Consider the following 21,898-nt stretch of genomic DNA (forward strand, 5'->3'; position numbering starts at 1 on the left):
AGCAGGAATGTGTTGTAAAGGGGCAGATCCAGAAGAAAACAGAGGGAGGTTGTTGCTAAAAATAGTGTTGTTTTCTCCTGAGTAATGAAGAGACTGTAATAAACAACCCTATCTACCTGTGACTCTTCCACTCGTGGAGACAGTGGTGAAAGGAAAGGCTTTGCCATGTGGCTGGTCTGATACAGGCTCTTCTATGACCTGATCCATCATTCAGGGTGGTTGAAAGGAGAAATTGCCTTGTGCATCCTCATGCCAGCGCCTTGGTGATCTTCCCCAGCCTGCCAGTGGTTATGGGATTATTCCCTATGTGCAAGTAGTATCCCTAGGGATATATAAGTAAGTGTTTCATATGGCAGGATGGGTTTGTTTCCTCTTGCAAGTTGTATATGACCATCCTGCCTGCTTGTGCATGGAGGTGCACACGTCCCACACAGTTTGCTTTGCAGACCAGGGTTTATATTTAAGGAATGATGATGGTTATCTAGTCTGGCTTCCTGAATAACCATGGGCACAGCCTTACCTGTGAAACTTCCATTGGGTTTTCCTATCCTGAGTTCAGTGTCACCTACCGGAATCTCCACTGTGCCAGCTACAAATGGAATTGAGGTATGCTTTAATCAAAGGTCTGAGGGTAAGTATAGGAGCTTCTGTGGTACCCAGGCAAGAAGATGTACTGATCCCCCCTGCCCTGCAATCCAGAGCACTGTAATCACTCTAATTTATCTAAATGCATTTTTTTGCTCAGTTGCATATGTATGCCCATACTCAGGAGGTCCCATGAAAGCTTAACTATACCATTGCTCTTAGCTGTGGCTACAAAAGAGATTTATAAAGTAAAACCTCCTTTTATTAAGCATACCCTTGCCTTGGAAGCTCAGGAAAATATAAATCAGCAGGTTATTGTTATTAAAGACTCCTAAAACTCTTACTACTACCTACATGAGACAGAAAAAGCTGTGGCTGGAGCAATGTGCTGTATAAGTTTAAGGTGTTTCATTTTCTATTCCACAATGAGCCTGGAAACACCTGAAAATGCAAAGTACTTCTGTTTAAATGCTGACAATAAGCCCTTAAAGATGTTACATGGAAATTAAGTCAGTGACTGTTTCTGTAATGCAATTACTGGCTTATTTGGAATAGTGTCATTTTAACATGTCGGTTAGTATTGATCACAAAAGCCTGTATGTGCTCATGTACCTGGGATGGACTGTATGGCTCAGCTGGCCTGAATTCATCCTTTGAAAGGATAAGTCTGCTGCAGTCTGGCAGCCTCAGTTTCCCCACCTGAGCAATGGCACCTGTGAACTTCCCTGCCTTCTCTATTCCTTTGCAAATGATGGATACAAAAGCAGTTTCTAACTAATACATATGTAATAGTAATCCATAAAAGTGTATGTAAGTGATGCCACTTCTAAAATGCTAACTTGGACATGATCAATTCCGTTTTGTAAACCCCAAAGATACACCTGCATTCTGCCTTGTCCCTTTGTTTCCCAGGGATTCAAAGCTCTGCTGCTGGCACTGAAATGCTCCTTTTCATTTTGACTTCTATAATCTATGTCTGATTTGGCTATTGATATATTATACTTTGAAAACACTTGGTTATTTCCTCTCTGGTTTTACTTTTTCTTATGTTCATCTAGTCAATGTTAAATGTGGATCTGTGCTAAACTAATTATTATGTTTCTTTTCTTTCACATTCTCATTGCAGTTCCTTCCTGTTTGTAGTTCACTGTTTTGCTGCAGCTTTATGCAGTGTGGGTGTTTTACATGAAACATTTTCCACAGCATCATTTTCCTGTAAAAACAGCAGAAAGATGACAGATTTCATTTTGGGCTCTATAATAATCCCTGCATAATTTTGGTGCATCGTTTTGATTTGTACGAAAATGCAATTTGGATGTATAATTCATATTATAGAAACTTTATGGAGTTATATGATCATGTTGATATTTCATTAAGATAATGGATGTGGGAATTCTCTCTTCAGGATGTGCATATGGTATTGGCACTACAGCATCAACATATTTGGGAATGTTTTTGCATTGTATTTATATACTTGTCTTATGAAAATGTAGGAATGTGAAGTAGCAGGTTTAGAGGTAGTTTATTGTGTCATGGAGTGAGGCCAGAGGAGGCCATGGAGCTGCTGCAAGGGCTGGAGCAGCTCTGCTCTGGAGCCAGGCTGAGAGAGCTGGGCTGGGGCAGCCTGGAGAAGGCTCCTGAAGGGGAGAGCTGAGAGCAGCTCCAGTGCCTAAAGGGGCTGCAGGAAAGCTGGAGAGGGGCTTGGGACAAGGGCCTGTAGGGAGAGGACAAGGGGAATGGCTTGAACCTGCCAGAACAGGGGAGACTGAGCTGAGCTCTTAGGCAGAAGCTCTTCCCTGTGAGGGTGCTGAGGCGCTGGCACAGGGTGCCCAGAGAAGCTGTGGCTGCCCCATCCCTGGCAGTGTTCAAGGCCAGGTTGGACACAGGGGCTTGGAGCAGCTGCTCCAGTGGAAGATGCCCCTGCCCGTGGCAGGGGTTGGAGCTGGAGGAGCTTTAAGGTCCATTCCAACACAATCCATCCCATGTCTTAGTGAGCATGGAAGTAATTTCAAAGCCCAGGAACATTTGGATCAAGTCTGGAGGGGTGCTCTTCATTACTCTCCTCAGATTACTGGTAAGTTTTGTTCACAGGGCTGCAGCAATCTCACTTGGGCTGGAAGCCAAAGGGAAGATGGTTTATGCCCTATATGATTGATGGGTAGTTGGGAAAGAGGGAATCCAGAGATCTCCATGAGTATTTGATGAAGTACCATGGGCTTCGAGTGCTGCCCCATCCAACAGGTGATGTAGCTGCTCTCCCCTGCAGTTGGGGTACAGCTTTCTGCCTGGCTTCCAGGGAGATTTATTTATAAGGTCCTTTCCAACCCTAACTATCCTATGATTCTATCAGATTTCCCCATCCTTTTACTTTGGTGTGTTGGAAGTGAGCTAGAAATGTATTGCCATGACTGTATCATGAACCTTACAACTGTCCTTCATTCAGTCAAGGTTTTGGCTGAAAATCTGAATGAAATTTGTGGTACGGGGCTATTTGTCAGAACTATTTAAAATACATTCAGGAATGCTTAAGCATTACATTTTCTTTTCAGTGCTTGTAAACACAAAGCTATTCCATTAGTGCTGCTTGTGACAGGTCAGTGTTGAACTAGTGAACTGATAACATGTACAGCTACCATGATTGTGCAAAGAACTGTACCTATGCCAGCACAAAAGGAGCTTGATGATAAATATAGCCTGTATCATCCTGTGTTTCTGAAAAGGAGGCAAAATTCCTGTGATGCCTTCGAGACCCAGGTACCTGTTGCACTGTGTGCACAAGCAGAAGTGGTTGCTGATAACAGACTTCTCCATTGCCCCCCCATAAAAAAGGCATGAGTATTGCTTCTCACCCACCTGGGCAATTCTGCTGAGGCTGCTGGCTTTCCAAGGCTGTCTGTCTGGTGTGTGTTTGTCCCCTCCTTGCCATCAGGCTCATTTGTTCAGCTGGAGATAAAGGACTTTGGCAAGTGTCACCTTTTAGTTTATTATTGTGTCAGCATTAGCTGCTTGGTAAATATTGCCTAATGTTTATTGACCAGGAAAGCTGTTGAAAGACAACGTGTAGGTACAATGTGCCTCCTCACAGAGCTATCCAAGAGACTTTCCTTTTGAGAATATTGACTTAGGAACATCAGCAACCAGAGGTTGGAATCTCATCAGATCCAGCCCTCCACCATTTCCAATGGGTCTGCCATAGGCAGCTGATGCAGGAGGCTTCAGTGATAACCCATTTTCATGCTTTCACCATGGCAAAATGTTTCACAATACATCAGACGTGGATAAAAGATATTTTTGTAATGGTAACTTCTGATTTTAGGCTACAAGATGCTGGTCATATGGAAAGTTTGCAGGGTTTGGGTTGTGCCCATCCATTAGTACTAAAGACATTTCCCTTTAAAGGACCTTAACTTGTTTGGTCCTGTGTAGTGAGACGGTTGTCATTGCCTCCAGTCTTATACTCAGGTTTTCTTCAGCAAAGGCTCAGAGGAACTGGGTTATTTTCCCCTCTCCTGCACAGAATCACAGCAGAACCTTGGGGTTGTTCTGCCTTTGCTCATCAGCTGTAGGAACTGCCTTTTCAGGATGTCAGCTTCCCAGGATCCAGCTGCTTTGTTTTTATTCAGTTCCAGCTAATGCCATCTCTTTGCTCCTGGGCTTTAAGCACTGTTAAAATACAAATAATAGATAATGACAATGGAAAACAATTTTCCCCTTCCTTGACAGTCATATGGCTGTTGGTTCAGAGATTAATGAGGGTTTAGCAGCAGTCCTGCTTTTGCTGCTTGCTAGTTGATACCTATTAAACAGAAATAATCCTAAGTTGCTATACACAGTGTGGTGATCACCTCTCTTGGTTTTGGTGGTCCCTGAGAGAGATGCTCAGTGATACAACACAAGCTGCTGATTCTCCTGCTTATAATCAGTCCACCTTTTTGGACTTGCCTAATTTTGGGGGGTATAACTTCCCTGCATTTCTAATCCCTTAATTGTAACGTGAGTGCTATGCAGTCATGAATGGGAGTAGATGTGAGCCTGAGGAAGGGAACCTTTATAATGTATGGTCCACACAAAGAAATAAATCACTCACTTCTACTGAATTGCAGATTTTGCTCTGGTTCAGCAAAACACACAGGCATGTGTAGAACAGTGACTACAGACACACTTCCGCTGAGCTCAGGGGAGAACAAATGAAATCAACACTTTTAATGCCTTCCTTGATTGTAAGAGAACAAGGAAATTCTTTGGAAAAGAGGAGAACTGCTCTGTGCATTTGAAACTGGAAATGTTTAGGCTCCTTTGGACTGAGCTTCGTGCTTCTGAACTGCATTCTGCAAGAGGTGTATTGAACAGAGTTTCAGTTGAGGCCTGGAAATGCCCTCAGTCTTGTACCTGAAGCATAAACCAGCCTGGTGATGCACGTGCCAGTTCATCTGTCTCTGTTTATAACCATTTTTTCCTAGAAGCATGTGCTTTCTGTGTTCAGAAGCAATGTTGTACCCCTTGAGAAATACCCTCTTCTGTTGTGTGCCCCTTCCCTGTGTCCTTACCTGTGCTGCATGGTCTGCGCAATGCGTGGTGTTTCCAGATGCATGTCTGTATTGACAATGGTACCTCTGAGCTGGTGATAACAACATCTCTTCCATCCCTCCCTTTAGGTTGTGTGGAGGAAACTTGGAGATGCTGCAGGGTCGTGCCCTGGAATTAGACAACATTTGTCAGGAAATCAGTATAAAGGACCTATGTAAAAGGCTCTGAGGAAATCCTCTCACTGAAGAGAAAGAGTTTGAACTGCTGAGGAGAGCGAAAGGACTGGCTGTGTCCACAGCAACTTCCAGCTGATGACAGGGTGTCTGTATGCACTGCAAGAGACTCCATTAGAAACTGGTTGGGATTCTCCCTGAGGAGCTGTGCTGTTGTCTGCATCCCCTGAGTGCTGCTCTCTGGGTATACTGGCTACTGCAACGCTGCCGCCGCATTGTCTGCCAACACACCACATGTAGGAGCACTGAGGCATTCCCACCCTAACTCGAAGAGAATTGGGATTCTGCAGGAGTTACATGATATAAGTTTTCTTTTGCTTAGTTACAGTGAATCTTTAGTCAAATCTGAACGACTTTGCCACTGGATTTAATGGAGGTTTTTCACCGGACTGGAGAGACGTTGATAAACTGTGCCTTTGGTCACCGCAGTTATGAGAAAGTCAACTCTTAGTAACTCACCCTTCAGTCTGTAGAGTATCAGTTAATGGTGCTTAGGCAATTTCCAAGTGATTTTTCATTTCTTGCTTTGGTAGAATACCTGCCTTTGGAGGTGCTAAAAGACCATCAAGTCTCCTAACCAGCCAGTAGTGTAGCATAACTACAGTCCTTGTAGTGAAACACAATCTCTTTCTAAGTGAAAGTACCGATAGCTTTCTTTTCGATTCACTTTGATGCACATCTTCTGAAGACGTGTAGGATGTTCACAGCCCTCTAATGAACAGAAGACTTAGGGTTTGCTATTACAGGTCTCCAATCAGAGCGGTTTTCTGGAGAGTATTTTCCGATTGTCAGGATGCTAATTTCTACTGTTTAATTTCGAGACACGCTGGTTTATTTAACAAGAGCCTATAAGGATCTAAAAGATTGCACTGCATTATATAGAAAACAAAAGCTTTCCTTGCCAACTGTAGCGTTCTTTCAAAGAAAAAGGTTTTATTATACTCAGAGCATGTCTTTCATTCCTATGAGGCAGAAAGCTCTTGTTGAGATTGCCAGAGATTTGACCAGACGGCGCCCTAGATGTGCTTAGTTTATTTTTATCTATGTGTATGATACTAGTTGTGTGTAATGAATTGCAACGAATAGGTATTTTGTGTATATCTAAAAGCAGCGATAGTTTCATGTATGAATGTGCAACAGGCTTGTGACTGAATGCTGTTGCTTAACTTTTTACTATAGCTGAGCATCAAAAAAAGACTAATAAACATAAAAAAATAGGAATGCAACAATTCCTGGGTTTCTGGTTTGTTCTTGGTTACAAAGATTTGAGCCAAAGGCAGAACCTCTGTTTTCTCTGAGCTTGCAACATGCTGTATTTGTGGGCTATCTGCAGTGGAATGTAGCTGGGTTGCTGTACAATCTTTTGTTATCTAGGACTATGATGTAAATCTGCTAATTGTCTTCAGAAAAACAGTGTGTTAATTTGCAGCAGTAATTCTACTGGTTTCTGTTGTTAGTTTTACTTGGTACCATTCAATGTAAGGCCTCTGATCCAGCATTGCTTTCTCAGGCAAAACTCCTCTTCACTCCTTCTCCTTGAGTTGGAAATGCAGAATCTGGCCTTCCATTCTGAAACCTTGCATCGGTTCTCCTATATATATAACCCAGCCCAAACAGCTATCTGTTATCTTGACATGTTGTTTTCTCCCATGCATATTGTTTGCATAGTTAAACTACAATTGTTGTATTCCTATATCTATCTATATGCGTGTATGAAACGATGTAAAACCCGTACTTGTGCCTGCAGGATGGATGTGCAGGGGCTAACCTGAGGGACACTGGTCTTTTGACACGACACTTGTGTAAATTTTGATACTGTATTAAAACTATTTTTTTACAGTTCTGCATACGAGTGGGTATCAAGTATCTGTGTTCAGTTAGCAATGGTAATAAATTGTACCATCTCACACTGTTTGCTCTCCTTTAATGACTGAAGCCATGAGGTGCTTGGCCTCCCATGAGGTTTGCTTGGAAGGAGCCATTTGAAATGTTCCCTGCTCGGTTGAGGAATGAGCTGCACGTTGTGGGGTTTTGTTCACTTTCTCTCCAGGTGTCTTTAAAACCATCGTGGACTTGCTGCTGTTTTTTATGCTAAAGGAGGTAGGTGCTGTATGTATGATATATGGACAGCGGGAGCCAGGGACATGGGTTAGTGGTGGCCTTGGCAGTGCTGGGGTAAAGGTTGGACTTGATGAACTGAGAGATCTTTTCCAACCTCACTGATTCTGACTCTGTGCAACAGCTCCAAGCGGCCAGGTAAGGTGTTAAGTTCCCAGCTCTGCTGCAAGGGCAGCCCCAGGACACGTGTGCTGGGTTTTCCTCCCTGCTTCTTGCACAGCATGGCTTTGAGGCACGATGAGGCAGCATGGAGCTCCCACAGCTGTTTTGCTCAGGTAAGACACACAGGCATATTGGGGTCCTGGGGAGACTGGTTGTGTCCTGCTGTGTGTCTCCTGTGCCCAATGCATCTCTGGATGCCCCTGAAACAGCCCCCTTCATCCCGCTCCATGGGCTGTAGGGGTGAAGGGAAGGTGCTGTGAAAGGGCTGCCTATTACTGCTCATGCTGGAGAGCAGAAAAGGAAATTTTCTGGAAGAAACCCAAACTCTGTACAATCAGGATCTTGAAGCTGATAAATTGTTCTTTGTTGCCCAGAGAAGCTGTGGCTGCCCCATCCCTGGCAGTGCTCAAGGCCAGGTTGGACACAGGGGCTTGGAGCAGCTGCTCCAGTGGAAGGGGTCCCTACCTGTGGCAGGGGTTGGAGCTAGATGAGCTTTAAGCACCCTTCCAACCCAAACCATTCTGTTCCTCTATGATTAAATCCTGTGGGGGGTCCTGAAAATGTGGCTTACTAAGAGGAGAAAGTGGGTGGCATGGAGAGAAGGAGGTGCAGTGCTCTTTAGGGTCCTGTAGCCTGCTGATACGTCTCTGTGCTAATGAGTAAAAACTGCTGTAGTAGTTATGGACCGTCATCTCATCTGAATTGCTCTCTTCCCACATGGTTAGGTGTTCTTCAGGAACACATACTCTTGCCAGGCCTCATGAACTTCTTGTTCAGTTGTTTTTAGCATAATTGTGTTCCAGTTGAAAATCTCCACATGTTGTTACAGGGCCATTCCCAGCTTCTGAACTGAGCATCAATGAGCTCTAAAGTTCACGATGCGAGTGAATTTTAAATAGCTCTTGCACAGCAGATGTAGTGGTGGATTTCACATTCTGGAGCGAAGAAAAGCTGCTTTGCTGAAGGATTAGGAGGTAAAGAATAGCAGTTTGTTTTCCAGCAAGTGAAAGGTTCCAGTGGAGCCTGTTCCCCAAAGGTTGCAGTTGATGGACGTGTTTATGAACACAGCACAAAGCCCTTTGGAACGCACTGAGCACAGCCACCCCAAACAGCCCCTGCAGCACCCGGCCCCATGCTCCTTTGTGCTGCCTGAACCTCTCAAACACCAGATGCCCCTCAAGCTTTCTGTGTCACTGGCAGGTACCTCCCCAATGAACCCCACTCTTCCCAGGGCACTGCTCCAGTTAATTCTCTATATGGTTTGGGAATAAGTCTGTGGGGTGAATTCTTTATACTGATCTCACCAGTGTGATGCAGAAGAAAGTGGCTCAGCCTCTTTTTTCCCCCTACTTTCAGGGAAGGGAAAAAATCTTGATACTGTCCTTCATTTTGAGTTGCTGCAGAACAAACCTGCAAATGCAGCTGCCAAGTATATAATGCCAAGACCTCCTTATAACCCCACACTTGTGTTTTCCAGGCTTGGTGAACCATGTACACAGGGACCCCAGCCATGCACATCCCCAGCCAGATACTAGCTCTGTGACTCTGGTCATCCAGACCTGAAGGTAAGAAGAGCTGACTCAATAGCAGCTCTGCCTGGGATGAAGGAAGAGTTTCTGTGTTATTTAATCACCCAATATTTGCTGGGCTGCCTCATAGTTACGGTACTTTCTAGCATAGGTAATAATGCCCAGAGGTGAATAATGGGACAGCATTTGCCAGAGTTGGCATATTACCTCTGATATCCACAGTATTGGGGGTAAGTGGGAAAGAGAAACTGCAAAAGGAAGAAAGGACAAGTAACCTTCTTGCTAGTAATGACTTTATCCTCTCTTTTGTCTTTCCTCTTTCCATTTTACTTTGTTTAGAAAGAACCTCTCTCCCCTCCTCCTTTGCTGACTCCAGATTCTTCATGGTTTTGATTTATCCCAGAAATAGCATGGTGTGACTGAGGTTTCCAATATGTGGGAAAGAAGCTTCAGTTGTTATGAAAAGCCAAATGCTTTTGGCTTTTCAAAAGGATCAGAGAGGAGAGAAAAGCTTACTAAGACTACATGGGATGCTCTTGAGCACTCCTGCTGACTTTGGTGGAAGGTCAGGCAACCCAAAATGGGTAGTGTGAATGGAAATAAACTTTTAAATAGTCTTATAAATAAATAATAAGTAATTTTAAATAGTTTTATAAATAAATAAATTAAAAAATAGTATTATCAAGTTTCAAAAACTTAAGAGATAACATGGACCAGAGACATGAACCTGACCTGAATCTTTCTTGACTGAGAAAGCTCAGACAGTTCCATGGGGGTAATTAGAAAACAGACATATTCATGGGGAATGATGAAATAAAACTATAGCTGAAAATACAATAAAACTAGATTGTATTAAATAAAACAATATCTTCTGATATTAATAGGAGGTCATTGCTTGCTGTGCTGGAGCCAGGCTATGGGGGACTCCAGCTCAGGCATTAGTGAGAGGTTCTCTTCATGCTACTGACTGGTGGGGAAGGACCTCAGGGACTTCATTGCTGCTTCCATCTGAAACAGCTTCCTGAACACCTGGCTGACAAAGAAGTGCCAAAATAATACCAATGAATTATTTAATGTGTTTGTTAGAACATGATAATTACCCTCCACTTGCATCAGAATCTGTTAGAATTATCCCTTCAATGCAGCAGTCATGGGCCTGAAGTTTGAAGTTTCTTTGGTGGGTTTTTCCCAACTACTGTGAATAGGTTGAAGTAAACTTTAATGTCATTTATTTATAAGCCTTCACATGAAAAAGTAAAGGAAAAAATAACCCTGGGAACCCATCTCCAGGCTCTGGAAAGGAAGAGGACAAAGGGAAGGGGGATGAGGACCTGTCTTGCCAGGATCCCAGCTGCAGGTGCACCTTCTTGCAGTGTTTAGGTGACTAATGGATACAACTCCTTTTTTATGCAATCCACCTGTATGTGGCAATCACAGAGGGCTGAGAGAAAGGCTGTGTGAGAAAGAAGGTGCTTTAATGCTTTCACATGTGATCTTATGTTTGTGGGTTGGGTTTGTTTAGCATTGCACTATACAAATGCCAAGGGACAGGGTTGGCCATGGGCAGTGGTGGCCCTTGGGTCTGAACACCTTAACTGTGAAGCAGGAGGAGGTTGATATCATGTTTTTTTCAGCAAGCTTTGGAAGCCCCTGGTGACACAAGGACATCCTGGCACAGGCAAGTGCACTGAGCCCTGTTGAGCTGTAGCATCACCAATGGCTTAAGCACAAAGATCACAGCGTGAAAGGAAAACACTCTCTGGGGGTTTGAGGTGGCCTTTCAACATAGGCTCCGGTTTGTTGTCGGAGTGGTGGGAATTGGCCAGAACATCAGTCTGTGGCAGAGGGCCCTTGAGCTGCTCTGTTTTCACAGGCATTAGAGTTCATCAGAGAGGAAACACACAGTCTAAAAATACATTCTCTTCCTCCGGCCGCTCGCAGACGGCTGCAGGTGCCCATTTAGAAAGGCCCCGAGCACCCCAGAGCCCACCCTGCACAACCTTGAGAATCCCAGGAAAAGCTCACCCTGCAACACGGCAACGTTTCCATGGGAACTGTTCCTCTACTCCTGCTACTAAAATCTATAGCAGGAATGATAACAGGACCCAATTTCTGCACCAAACTACAAACAGCGAATGCTACAAAGGGAAGCAGTAAAGAGCAGGAGTGTAAATCAACAGAACTGCTAAATGAGGTGCGTGTCTCTCCACAAAAACCCCACAAGCACATAAACAAAGCCCTTGGGAGGTGGGGGGAAGATCATCTTGATTATAGCACATCCAGCCAACATAAACCCCATGGATTGTGTGAAACCAGGTTTGTTCTTCTGATACGCAGCAGGAAAGCCTGTAGCAGATCAAATACGTTCAGGGAAGCTGTCTTGCTAATTGCTGCTCCTAGCTGAGCCAAAGCAAACTATTTAGACAAAGGAGAGAATTCACTTTTTCTTTAGTATTAATTATGAAATAGCATGTCTGGATGGGCTCTCAATAACACTGCCTTTCCTGGGGAAACAAAAATGAAGCTCTAATCCTGTGAAATAATTGCAGAATTAACACCTTGCTCCAGGCTGGAACCCCAACATGTGCTTGCAATTAAGTACAAGATGAGGGAGGTTTTGAATAAGGCCTTTCCTTCAATCACAGCAGATTATGAAACTCATTTTAAAGCCTCTTTATAAGCATTCTTGTGTGTTCTCACTTACACGGATGTTAAAGGAGTAAGTTCTTTCTGTTATGGCTTTCACATCTCCTCTTAGTATTTCTGTTTTAAGCCTGTTGTTATGGTCATTTTGCTCCTCACTAAAGATTTGGCTTCTCACTAAAGATTTTGCACAAGGTATTTTGGGGCTTGAATGTGGCATTCGGGCACTTTGTGCTCACTTTGTGCTGCCAACAGCCTACCAAACACTAACTGCAGGGTTTATTTTCCTCCTGTGCTTTCCTCCTGCTGCATGCAAGTGGTGTCTCAGAGCAGCTTAGCTGAATATTAGCATTTGTAGCCATAGACAAATGAAACCACAGGGGCAGGGAAGAAGCTGTGATACTGAATGCCAGAGGCAAGGTTAACCACCTGCCACACTTGGGCAGCAGGAATGAGGTCACTGATGTTCAGGCTGTGTGGCTGTGGGCCACAACAGAAAAGGGGAGCAATGATGGACTTGTAAGTATGTGCAGATAAGCTTGTAGGAAGATAGGAGTAGGAATTGGCTGAGGTTGAAGGCTGCTTCTTACCATTGTATAATGGCTCATAGTGATCACTCTCTTAGGTTTAGCTTTCTTTTGCATAAGCTTTGAATATGCCTAGCTGCAAAAACTGCTTCTTGAAGGCCTTCTGCACTGGGTGGTGCTATCTAGAAGGACATCTAGAAGATCACAAATAGCGTGAGGACCTCTAAATCACAGGGTTCATGGTTCAGTTTCTGCCTCGCTGAACCATGCTGATCCCCTCTGCCCTTGCTTAGCTGCACCACTGTCCATCAGATCCCTGCAGAGATGTTAGTTTGTTGGTGCACACAGTGTCACCCTGCTGCATCAGGGTACTGTGCCTCACTGGCAGGACTGCAGGCAGCTTTAGATGGTCATAGGTCTCTAGGGCTGGAAGGACAGCGTATGTTAGATGCCTTTTAATGCTGAAAACACTTGTGAGGGGAAAAAAAGCACATCACATGTCATAGAATTGTAGAATCATAGAATAGTTAGGCTTGGAAAGGACCTTAAGATCATCCAGTTCCAACCCCCCTGCCATGGGCAGGGACACCTCACACTAAACCATATCACCCAAGGCTTCATCTGATGCATGAATTAAGAGGTGCTACTGAGGTTACATGCAGCATAGTAAGAGAATATGTACTATTAGTTTCCTAGTTGCCAGGATCAATACTTAGCTTGGTACAGCCTCCCCTTTGCTGAGGTGCTCCCATGTGCTCTATGGGTCTGTGTGCAGGCGCACACCTGCACACACCAGGCTTTATTTGAAGGTCACTGACAGAAACAGGCCTTAGGTTAGGTGATGCTCTGGTGTGTGGTGTAGTTACAGGGTGTTGTGGGTTGGGTCTGGTGCTCTTCTGAGCAAAGTCCGTTCTGTGCTATAATGCAGTGTATTTCTCTTCATAAGGCTCCCAACACAGTTTCTCACTTTCCTGATCAAAGTAATGGAACCAAACACTTAAAAGGAGAGACCCAAGTAAAATCACGAGCAAAAAGGTCTGTGACCAAGTTGGTTATCTCTATCTTTGCATTCAGTGGTATCTGAATGAGTGATTCCAAAGTACAACATTCTCCTTTGGGACAGTCTGCTCCCCATAGACAGGTAGAGCACACTGTGTCCAGATGAGGTAACCTGTAGCTAAGAGGACTCCAAAGCTTCCTGATTTAATCACAGCAAATCAATTATGTGTACCTATTAAACAAAACAAAAGACTTTGCCCCCAGTGATTAATTCTAGCTAGAAATCATTGTTAAAATGTTCATCTTGGTTTGCTAATGGCCTTAAAAGGGGGGAAAAGGTAAAATAATGATGAATGATTAAACCTTGTCTCCATAAATCCCATTAATTGCATTTGGGGAAGAATGAAATAGATGTTGAAGGCAGTGTGCTCTCAGATGGCTTCAGTAAAAGGGCAAAGCTACATAATGGGCAAATTACTGTTTGTTTCTGTACAGGAAAATAGCCACAAACCATCAAGAAGGGCCAGCAGACCTCATTGTTCAGGTGAGCCCCATGGGAAGCACCCGGCCAGCTTGTCCCCAGACCCAGGGCTTAATATGGCAAAGCAGAGCTGCCCCCAAGCAGCATCCTTTGCCTGCTTGGAAAGGGCTCTTTGGGCTTGATGCGCTGCACATATTTGGTAGCCATGGGCAGGGAGAAAAGCAGGAAGGCAATGGTGTATTTCTGTACGTGTAAATTATGCTGCATGTTACCTGGAGTTCAGGCTCTATAAATCCTGCACTGACCCTGATTGCATGTGGCTGTAATTAAGCTGTCCAACAGAGCGGGTCTGGCTGGTGATTACACATCGGGGCCTGACTGCATGTGATGGCAGGGGAAAGGGGTCAGGCACCTGAGGACTTTGACAGGCCTCTTGTGAACAGATGAGCTGTTCCCACAGTTCAATCAGGCTTTGGAAAACAATTCATAACAAGTCAACAGGATAGGAGTGGCCTGCAATCATCTGCAGGGGAAGCTGTTCCTCTGCTCCTGGCATGTGCCTGTGGCTGAGTGCCAGCAAGGAGCTGTGTGGACCAACCTCTTGGGTCTGCAGATGTGCAAGGCTTGTATCTGTGTGCTGGGCACCCCTTGCCCTGTGTTTGATCCTCTTGGATCATCCTCATGATGAAAAGGCTTTCCTTATATCTGCCCAGTGTTCCTGCTTGTCGCTTGTCCTTTCACTGGGCACATGTAGGGAGATGCACATGCCTTGTGCTCCAGCCCCCTCCACGGACTCATTCCAGTGTATCCATCTCCACCTGGGGAGCCCACAACTGGACCCAGCACTCCAGATGTCTCACCAATGCTAAGTACACTGGAAGCACCACCTCCCTTAGCCCTATTTGATAAGCCTTATAATGCCATGGAGACAAAGACTATGTTGGTACCCTGACAGAATGGAAATGACAGGAATATTCATCTATAGCATCCATGGAAACTACAGGAATATTCATATATAGCATCCATAATCCATATGTGCTTATGTTAAGTAATAACTTTACTGTGTCCAGCAAAATGTCTCTGCAGGTGCTAATGGAGAACTGAGATGGATGTAAAGGCAGGCATGTGCCAGCACTGTGCAATAAACCTGCTGCTCTGAACTCGTTCTGGAGGCATAGTCACATTAAAAAAGGAATAGGACTACTTCAGACCACGCAGCTCCCCTCGGCCCTTTGAAGCTCTTCCTTGTCTCAGATGATAGGTCCATGTGACTCTATACTCGTCTTTTTCCCTGCTAATATCCCTGCCCTAGCAGGAAGAAGGAACAATAGAGAGAAGATAGCTTTTGATAGCATTCAGGCAGTGATCTGATCTGCTCCTGAGCCCTGCTGAGACTACAGCAGATAAGGTTTTATCTTTGATCTTGATGAAATAATCGATGCTCAGCATCCGTCAGCACTGCTCATGTGTCGGGTGAACATTTGCTCCTCTGTTTCGGTTCTGTGCTGTCGATGGAGAGACTGAAGGCCTCGTTCCTGCCCATGTCTCCATGCCAGGGAGATGTCAGCAGGTCCTGAGGCCTCTTGCTTGCCCAGTCGGTGCTGTGGGGTGGAGGTTTTGTGGCCAGAGGAGGCCATGGAGCTGCTGCGAGGGCTGGAGCAGCTCTGCTCTGGAGCCAGGCTGAGAGAGCTGGGCTGGGGCAGCCTGGACAAGAGAAGGGGAGACCTGAGAGCAGCTCCAGTGCCTAAAGGGGCTGCAGGAAAGCTGGAGAGGGGCTTGGGACAAGGGATGTAGGGACAGGCCAAGGGGAATGGCTTGAACCTGCCAGAACAGGGGAGACTGAGCTGAGCTCTGAGGCAGAAGCTGTTCCCTGGGAGGGTGCTGAGGCGCTGGCACAGGGTGCCCAGAGAAGCTGTGGCTGCCCCATCCCTGGCAGTGCTCAAGGCCAGGTTGGACACAGGGGCTTGGAGCAGCTGCTGCAGTGGAAGGTGTCCCTGCCCATGGCAGGGGTTGGAGCTGGAGGAGCTTTAAGGTCCCTCCAACCCAAACCATAACATGATTCCATATTCCAGCTCCGATCTGGTCACACTCCGTGTCCTCCTGTGCTCTGTACATGCACTGGTGAGGACAGCACGGCTGCCATGGCTCCTCTCCCCTCCGGTCTCCCAGCGGTGTCTCTCACACGAGTCCCTACCCTCACCGACGGCCGCCATTTTGTCTGTGCTCACCCGGGCTCCCCTCAGGTGCCCATGATGAGGCTGAGGGGCGGGGCTGCTGGAACCAGCTGGAACCAGCTGGAACCGGCTGGAACCGGCTGGGGTCAGCCCCGCCTCTCCTCATAGAGCAGAAGGCGCCTGGACGCCAACAACCAATGTAGGTACTTCTTAACATATCTATAAGTATATAATATATATAAGTAGATATATTGTGTATAGTTATGTATTATTTTATATATAAGGGCAGGCATGGAGGGTTTGAATTTGGGGGTTTCCACTTATTTTGTGTCATAGAGGGAAAAGGCTTTCCTCAGGTAAAATGGTGTCTACATATCTAACTTGTTTCTCTGCTTACCGTGTGTGTGTGTGTGCAGCTGGTGCCAAAGACTGAGGAGAACTTCGTAAGTGCACATTTATAAAATAATGTCTTTTTGGTCAGATTCGCTTCAGTTTAGGTCTTTGCCTTTTTCAGAAACTATATAAGCAGCAAAATCCATGAATCAGAAGGATTGCAAGAGAGGAGGATATTTAGGCTGATCATCCCGTGCTATTCGTTTGGATGGGGAGGAATTATTAGGCAGACTGTTGGGATTTGTTCCTAGGAGTAATTAAATATATTCCCGAAAACGTTTCTGACAACTGCTATTAATCACTTCTGTAATTCCTATTTTACATGTTATTAGGCTCTGAATTCTGGTGGCCTGAACAGGAGGGGCTAAAAGGACATAAACTAAGGTCTGGTGTTAGGAGTGAGCTGTATAACCCATGCAGAATAGTGCAATGGTTTGGTGTCTCTTCAGATGTGCCCTGTGAGTTTCCATTCTTTACAGGGAAATAACGGTGACCAGAGGGCAGGAGAAATGTAACTGCAATGCTGGAGGCTCAGCTGAACTGTAACTGCCCACAGAACCTGGGGTTTATTCTATTCAGCTACCTGAGAGATCCATACAGTGTTTGTGCCCATGACCAAAGGCAGTGCTGGCTTAGCTGGGCAGACACTCATTTAGAAAGCAGGACCCGGTTCTGTTCACGCTTCTATTGCTGCTTTACAGACACAGTCCTGTTATCTGAGATTTCATGGGCATAGATGACTGTAAAATTATCTCAGTGATGCATTTTCTATTCTCCTTTTGGTGTCTGTTGCGATTTGCTGGGGAGTAAGTAAATTACATGGGAACTGTCAAATTTAGTAATTAAAAAGGTTTAAAACTCGATTTCACCTTGCAAGTTTTTTCTTGTGGGGAAAACACCTGAAGCTCATTTTACCTTGAAGCCACATTTACTACAGTTGGTGGAAACAACCTGTCCATCACTGGTGATTGTGATGGATCACCCCATCCTTAGCAGCTGTTGGGACTGGCCTAAGGGTTGGGAAGGGAACCAGGGATTGTAAACCTGAAACTGTGGTAGAAATGATAATGTGTGTTGAAAGGAGTTGACAAAGCTGTTCCAAGAGAAGATAAATGCGCTAGGTAAGCTTCTGAACTAATGCCATTTGATGTACCTCAGCTGTAAGAGGAGTTTTCCCCTGTGTCTCTCCTAGGAAAATTGGTCTGTAAACAGTAGAAATCTAATTGTTGTGATTAAAACCGGTTGTGTTTTGCAGGTGCTCTTGCTCGTAAGTGACAATAGTAGAGCTTAGTAGAACAATTAGGTATTTATCAAAGGGATATAGCTATGGTACTTGACAAACTGTACTATTTTAGTTGAATTTCAACAAAATACAGCTATGTTGTAACAAAAAAGTCTATGGTGGAGTGCAGTGATGTACACTTTGCAATTAAAAATCAGGTTAAAGGAGTTTAAAAAGAGGTTTCCCTCATTTTGAAGGTTAGATTTTCAAAAGGCTTCAGGGAATTTACAAGATCTATCGGGTATCTCCCATTTCTGTTACCTCCAGTGTAACTAATTAATACAGCTCAGAACAGCTCAGTGAGGGAGTGGAGACAGAACAGGGATAGTTTTATTTGACAGAGGGAATGGTTTGACAGTTACCAGTCTGGGCAAGGTGTTCTGCTCATGAGAACTTAATTTCAGATTGGCCTGTGATTCACTGGATGCTTTGCTGAAGCTTCTTGCTGGGTGATTCTCTGATTCTGGCAGACTTGAGTGTGTCATCTTCAGGTGTGTGCCTTGAAGGACAAACCTATGAACATGCTCTGTGGTGGCGCTTTGTAAAATGATAGTAGAGACAGGCAAGTCTGCATGGGGTTTACTCCAGGTTTGTGGAGCCTGGTGCTAAAATGCACACTTTGTTATTTGGTCTTAGCTTAGTGTTTGTCTTAGTATGTTACATGGTGTAATTTTCTATGGTGTCATTGGGAGATATGTGCAAGTGCCTGATGGCCTTTCGTTGGGATTGCTGCTTGACAAAATACTGCTTTTTGAACTCTCCTCCTTAGCAGAGATCCCTGCAACTTGCTTCTGACTTCATTCATTGTCCTTCAAAAATAATTTCTGAAAAGAAAGGCTGATCCCAAGCAGCCTTATTAATACCATTATTAACAAGTATATGGAGACAGGCTGAGAACACTGGGGCTATCCAGCCTGGCGAAAAGAAGCTGCATGGAGACCTCAGAGCAGCTTCCAGTATCTGAAGGGGGCTACAAGGATGCTGGAGAGGGATTCTTCATCAGGGACTGTAGTGACAGGACAAGGGGTGATGGATTCAACTGAAACAGGGGAAGTTCAGGTTAGATATAAAGAAGATGTTCTTTCCTGGGAGGGTGCTAAGGCACTGGCACAGGGTACCCAGAGAAGTGGTAAATGCTCCATCCCCGCTAGTGTTCAAGGCCAAGTTGGACAGAGCCTTGGGTGACATGGTCTAGGGTGATGCGTTCACTCCCCATGATAGGGGGTTGAAACTGGATGATTTTAAGGTCCTTTCCAACCCAAACCATTCTGTGATTTTCTGATGTATATTAAAAATTCTACTAGATGCCTGGGCTTTGTTTTGTTGTGAGGCTTAAGTCAGTGAGAAATATTTACTTACATGAAGAAATGCCTTCATCTATTTGAGAGACATATTTGGTTTGCATGTATTACTGCTGATTAAAGGTGTATGGCTCAGTTTGCAAAGAGCAGCACTTTATTGCGCAGACAGATTTCTCCCCTTTGCCCTCTGGTCTCTGTTCCCGACTTGAGTTTTCCAGGTGTGGAATGGTCTTCACTCAGAGAAAAGAGCATCTGCATTTTCTTGATGCTCAGAGGAGTAAAAGTTTGCAGATGAGAGCTGATTTCAGACCTTTTCCTTTCCTGCCTCCATGCTGGAGTTGGTTTTGTGGCTGTGCCAAGCAAATTGACAGAGCAGAGTGGTGCTGACCTGTGGCCAGAGCAGCTCTCCACTCCTTTTATTCTGTAGGAGCATCTGTTTATTTTCTGTATGAATTTGAGGCTGTCAGAGAAATGCCATTTTTCCTGCAGACGGTGACAAGAAAAGTGTTGTGTTTGCTTCAGCTGTAAAACAAAGGGACCACTTCCCAGGCTCTGCTGTCAGCTCAAAGCAAAACTGGGATATGGAGAGAAATAATGCACAAAGGAGAGTTCTCTGAAGGCCTTTGTCATGCCAGTTCAGTGGGTGCTGTGAAACTCCTTGTGATGTAATTGCATAGGAGGTTTTGACCACTGTGTGCAGTGCAGCCCTCTGAACCTGAACCCCTTTTCGTGTGTCCCCCTCCTGGCCATGGAGTTTGTAGCAACCAGAAAAGGTTGCTGAAACTTGGCAATGTGAATTTGTGGGGGAATTAATTGCAGCTGAAGTGTAACACCTCAGAAATGGCACCTTTGGCATTGGGCAGTTCACAGCTATAATTTGTAGTACCAATGTAAACCAAACACTTCTGTGTGGTTTTTTGCAGGGTCTAATTATTTACCCTGTGAACAGGAAAGCTGCTGTAAATCTGGCCTAATTCTCTGACACCGATTCTTACATAGGAATGCTTCCTCTGATGAAAGCCACAGTGCTGCCTGGAGAGAAGTACACCCAGGACTGGAGTGCTGCACCCAGGTGTTGTCACCGCTCCAGTTTGCTGGATTGTCACCTCATCTCTTGGCAGAAGCAAAAGTGAGTAGCAATTCCAAACGCTTGAGTAGCTTTCTATTTGCAAAAGCAGTTCCCAGCTGGGGAGCAGCAAGCAGGCCTGGCCTGAGGCTGACAAGTGCAAGTGGAAGGTGATGAAGTCCCTCAGCAACTGATATGCATTAGAAATGCATGTATTTTAATTTTAAAGAATGCTGATTCTTATCTGATGGTTTGTGCAGCACATCAGTTGTTTGTATAAAGAGGTTTTTACTACTCCAGGACTTACTATTTTTATTGTGGCAGAGGGTTTAATGAATTACAGGAGATGACAATAAAGAGAAGAGTCCAGCGTTTTACCAGAACACAAAGGAATCATGTTGATATGAAACTTTTTTTCCCCTCGGTTATGAGTGTACAGTATTTTTCTTGATTACTAGCTGGAGGAGTGAAAATGTAGAGTTTGGTGACTCAAGGCTGTAGAAAAGAGTCAATACTAGTACATTAACCTGTTTTCACTGAAACTGAACTTGTCCAGAAGATGAGTAACTGTGTTTGTTAGTAGTGGTAAGAAAGTGATGGTTTGCTATCAGTCCTCATAGTTTATCCCATGCAGAGCGTTGCCTGTGGAGTAAGTCACGATAGATGATCTTAGCCATCCTGGTGTAGCAGGAATCAAGGTTTTGTTTCACACTGAACTTTTGTGTATCAAGAAAGAGAAGCCAAAAAGCAGAATTGACTATTGATTTGCTGAGCGTGCATGTTAATACTGCTATAGATCTATATGACTTAGTCCACTACAGTATCTTAACGTCTTTAAATAATCAATGGCACTTGCTGCAGCACATGTGCCTGCTTGCCCCAGAGGAGCTGCTTATGTTCTAAAATAATCTATATTTGAAGTTTGAAGAATTTTCAAGTGCCTCCTTGGGGTGGGCAGCTTGTCCAGGGCTGAGCTCAAGCAGCAGCAGTGTGCAAAGAAGAAGGTTCAAGTTTTATTGTTCATGCTCTCTTTTTCTCGGTGCCACTGCCTTGAAGCTTGCATCACCTGTGGTGCGTTGCAATGCACACACACCTCCAGCTATTTTCCACCCATTGGGACCAACCTGTTCCCCTATTTGTACTGTCTTTGTTCCTTAACATGGGAGAGCTAGCTGAAAGGCGGTTGGTATGGTATTCTCAGGGAGGTAATTAACCTGCATTTGCAGCATTGCCCTTTTGCAGCACCTGTGGGTGAGTGTCCACTGGGGATAGCTGGATGTGATGTTGCTTTGTCTTGAATCCCAAAGGGTTAGCGTTAAGCAATATTGTCAGCTTATTTGAGCTTTAACACATTGCAGACTTTTGAAAGTGAGTTGGCCAAATTGATATTGTAGGGCAGGAAATAGCTGGGGGGGTGCCTTGCAGTCCGTCTTGCGTAGCCATTTAGAGCTGATGATGCAGCCACAGGTTGTTAACCAATTTGAGCAGACATGTTTTGAGCCATGTAAAACTAACGTTTAATGAAGTGAAACACAAATCAATGGTGAATTTTGTGCAGTGGCTCAGTTGTATTGATTGCAAGGTTCAAAGGCTTTCAGTATGGACCTCTTAAACCTCTATAATGGTAGGGTTGAAATGATGTTTGCCAAATGCTAACGAGGTTGAACAGGCAGTGTGAATGTGTTTGCTTCCTGCTTTCAAAGAATCTGCTGTTTTTCCATCAGTAAGGAGGGGTGGGATCTGATTGGTCATGCAGAAGATGCTCCTGGATCAGTTTTACTTGATTTCAAAGGAAGAGACTTTAGTGCTGGTGCGGTTGCAAAGGCACCACTGCAGCAGTGGTGGCTGCTGAGTATGGAAGTGTTGGTTCTCTCACCC

The 21,898-nt window shown here is 44.7% G+C and overlaps 1 protein-coding gene across 2 annotated transcripts in view; it reads left to right on the plus strand.

Moving 5' to 3' along the window:
- Positions 1–7,180, plus strand: part of CCDC85A (coiled-coil domain containing 85A) — an 82,745-nt gene extending 75,565 nt beyond the window's left edge. For both annotated transcript variants that reach the window (XM_031044619.2, XM_031044620.2), the window contains one exon: positions 5,241–7,180. In XM_031044619.2, coding sequence (XP_030900479.1) covers positions 5,241–5,330 — 90 coding nt within the window. In that variant the 3' untranslated portion in view covers positions 5,331–7,180. The remainder of the gene's footprint in view (positions 1–5,240) is intronic.
- The last annotated feature ends 14,718 nt before the right edge of the window (positions 7,181–21,898 follow it).

This window comes from Melopsittacus undulatus, chromosome 3 (genome assembly GCF_012275295.1).
Source record: "Melopsittacus undulatus isolate bMelUnd1 chromosome 3, bMelUnd1.mat.Z, whole genome shotgun sequence".
Classification (NCBI taxonomy): domain Eukaryota; kingdom Metazoa; phylum Chordata; class Aves; order Psittaciformes; family Psittaculidae; genus Melopsittacus; species Melopsittacus undulatus.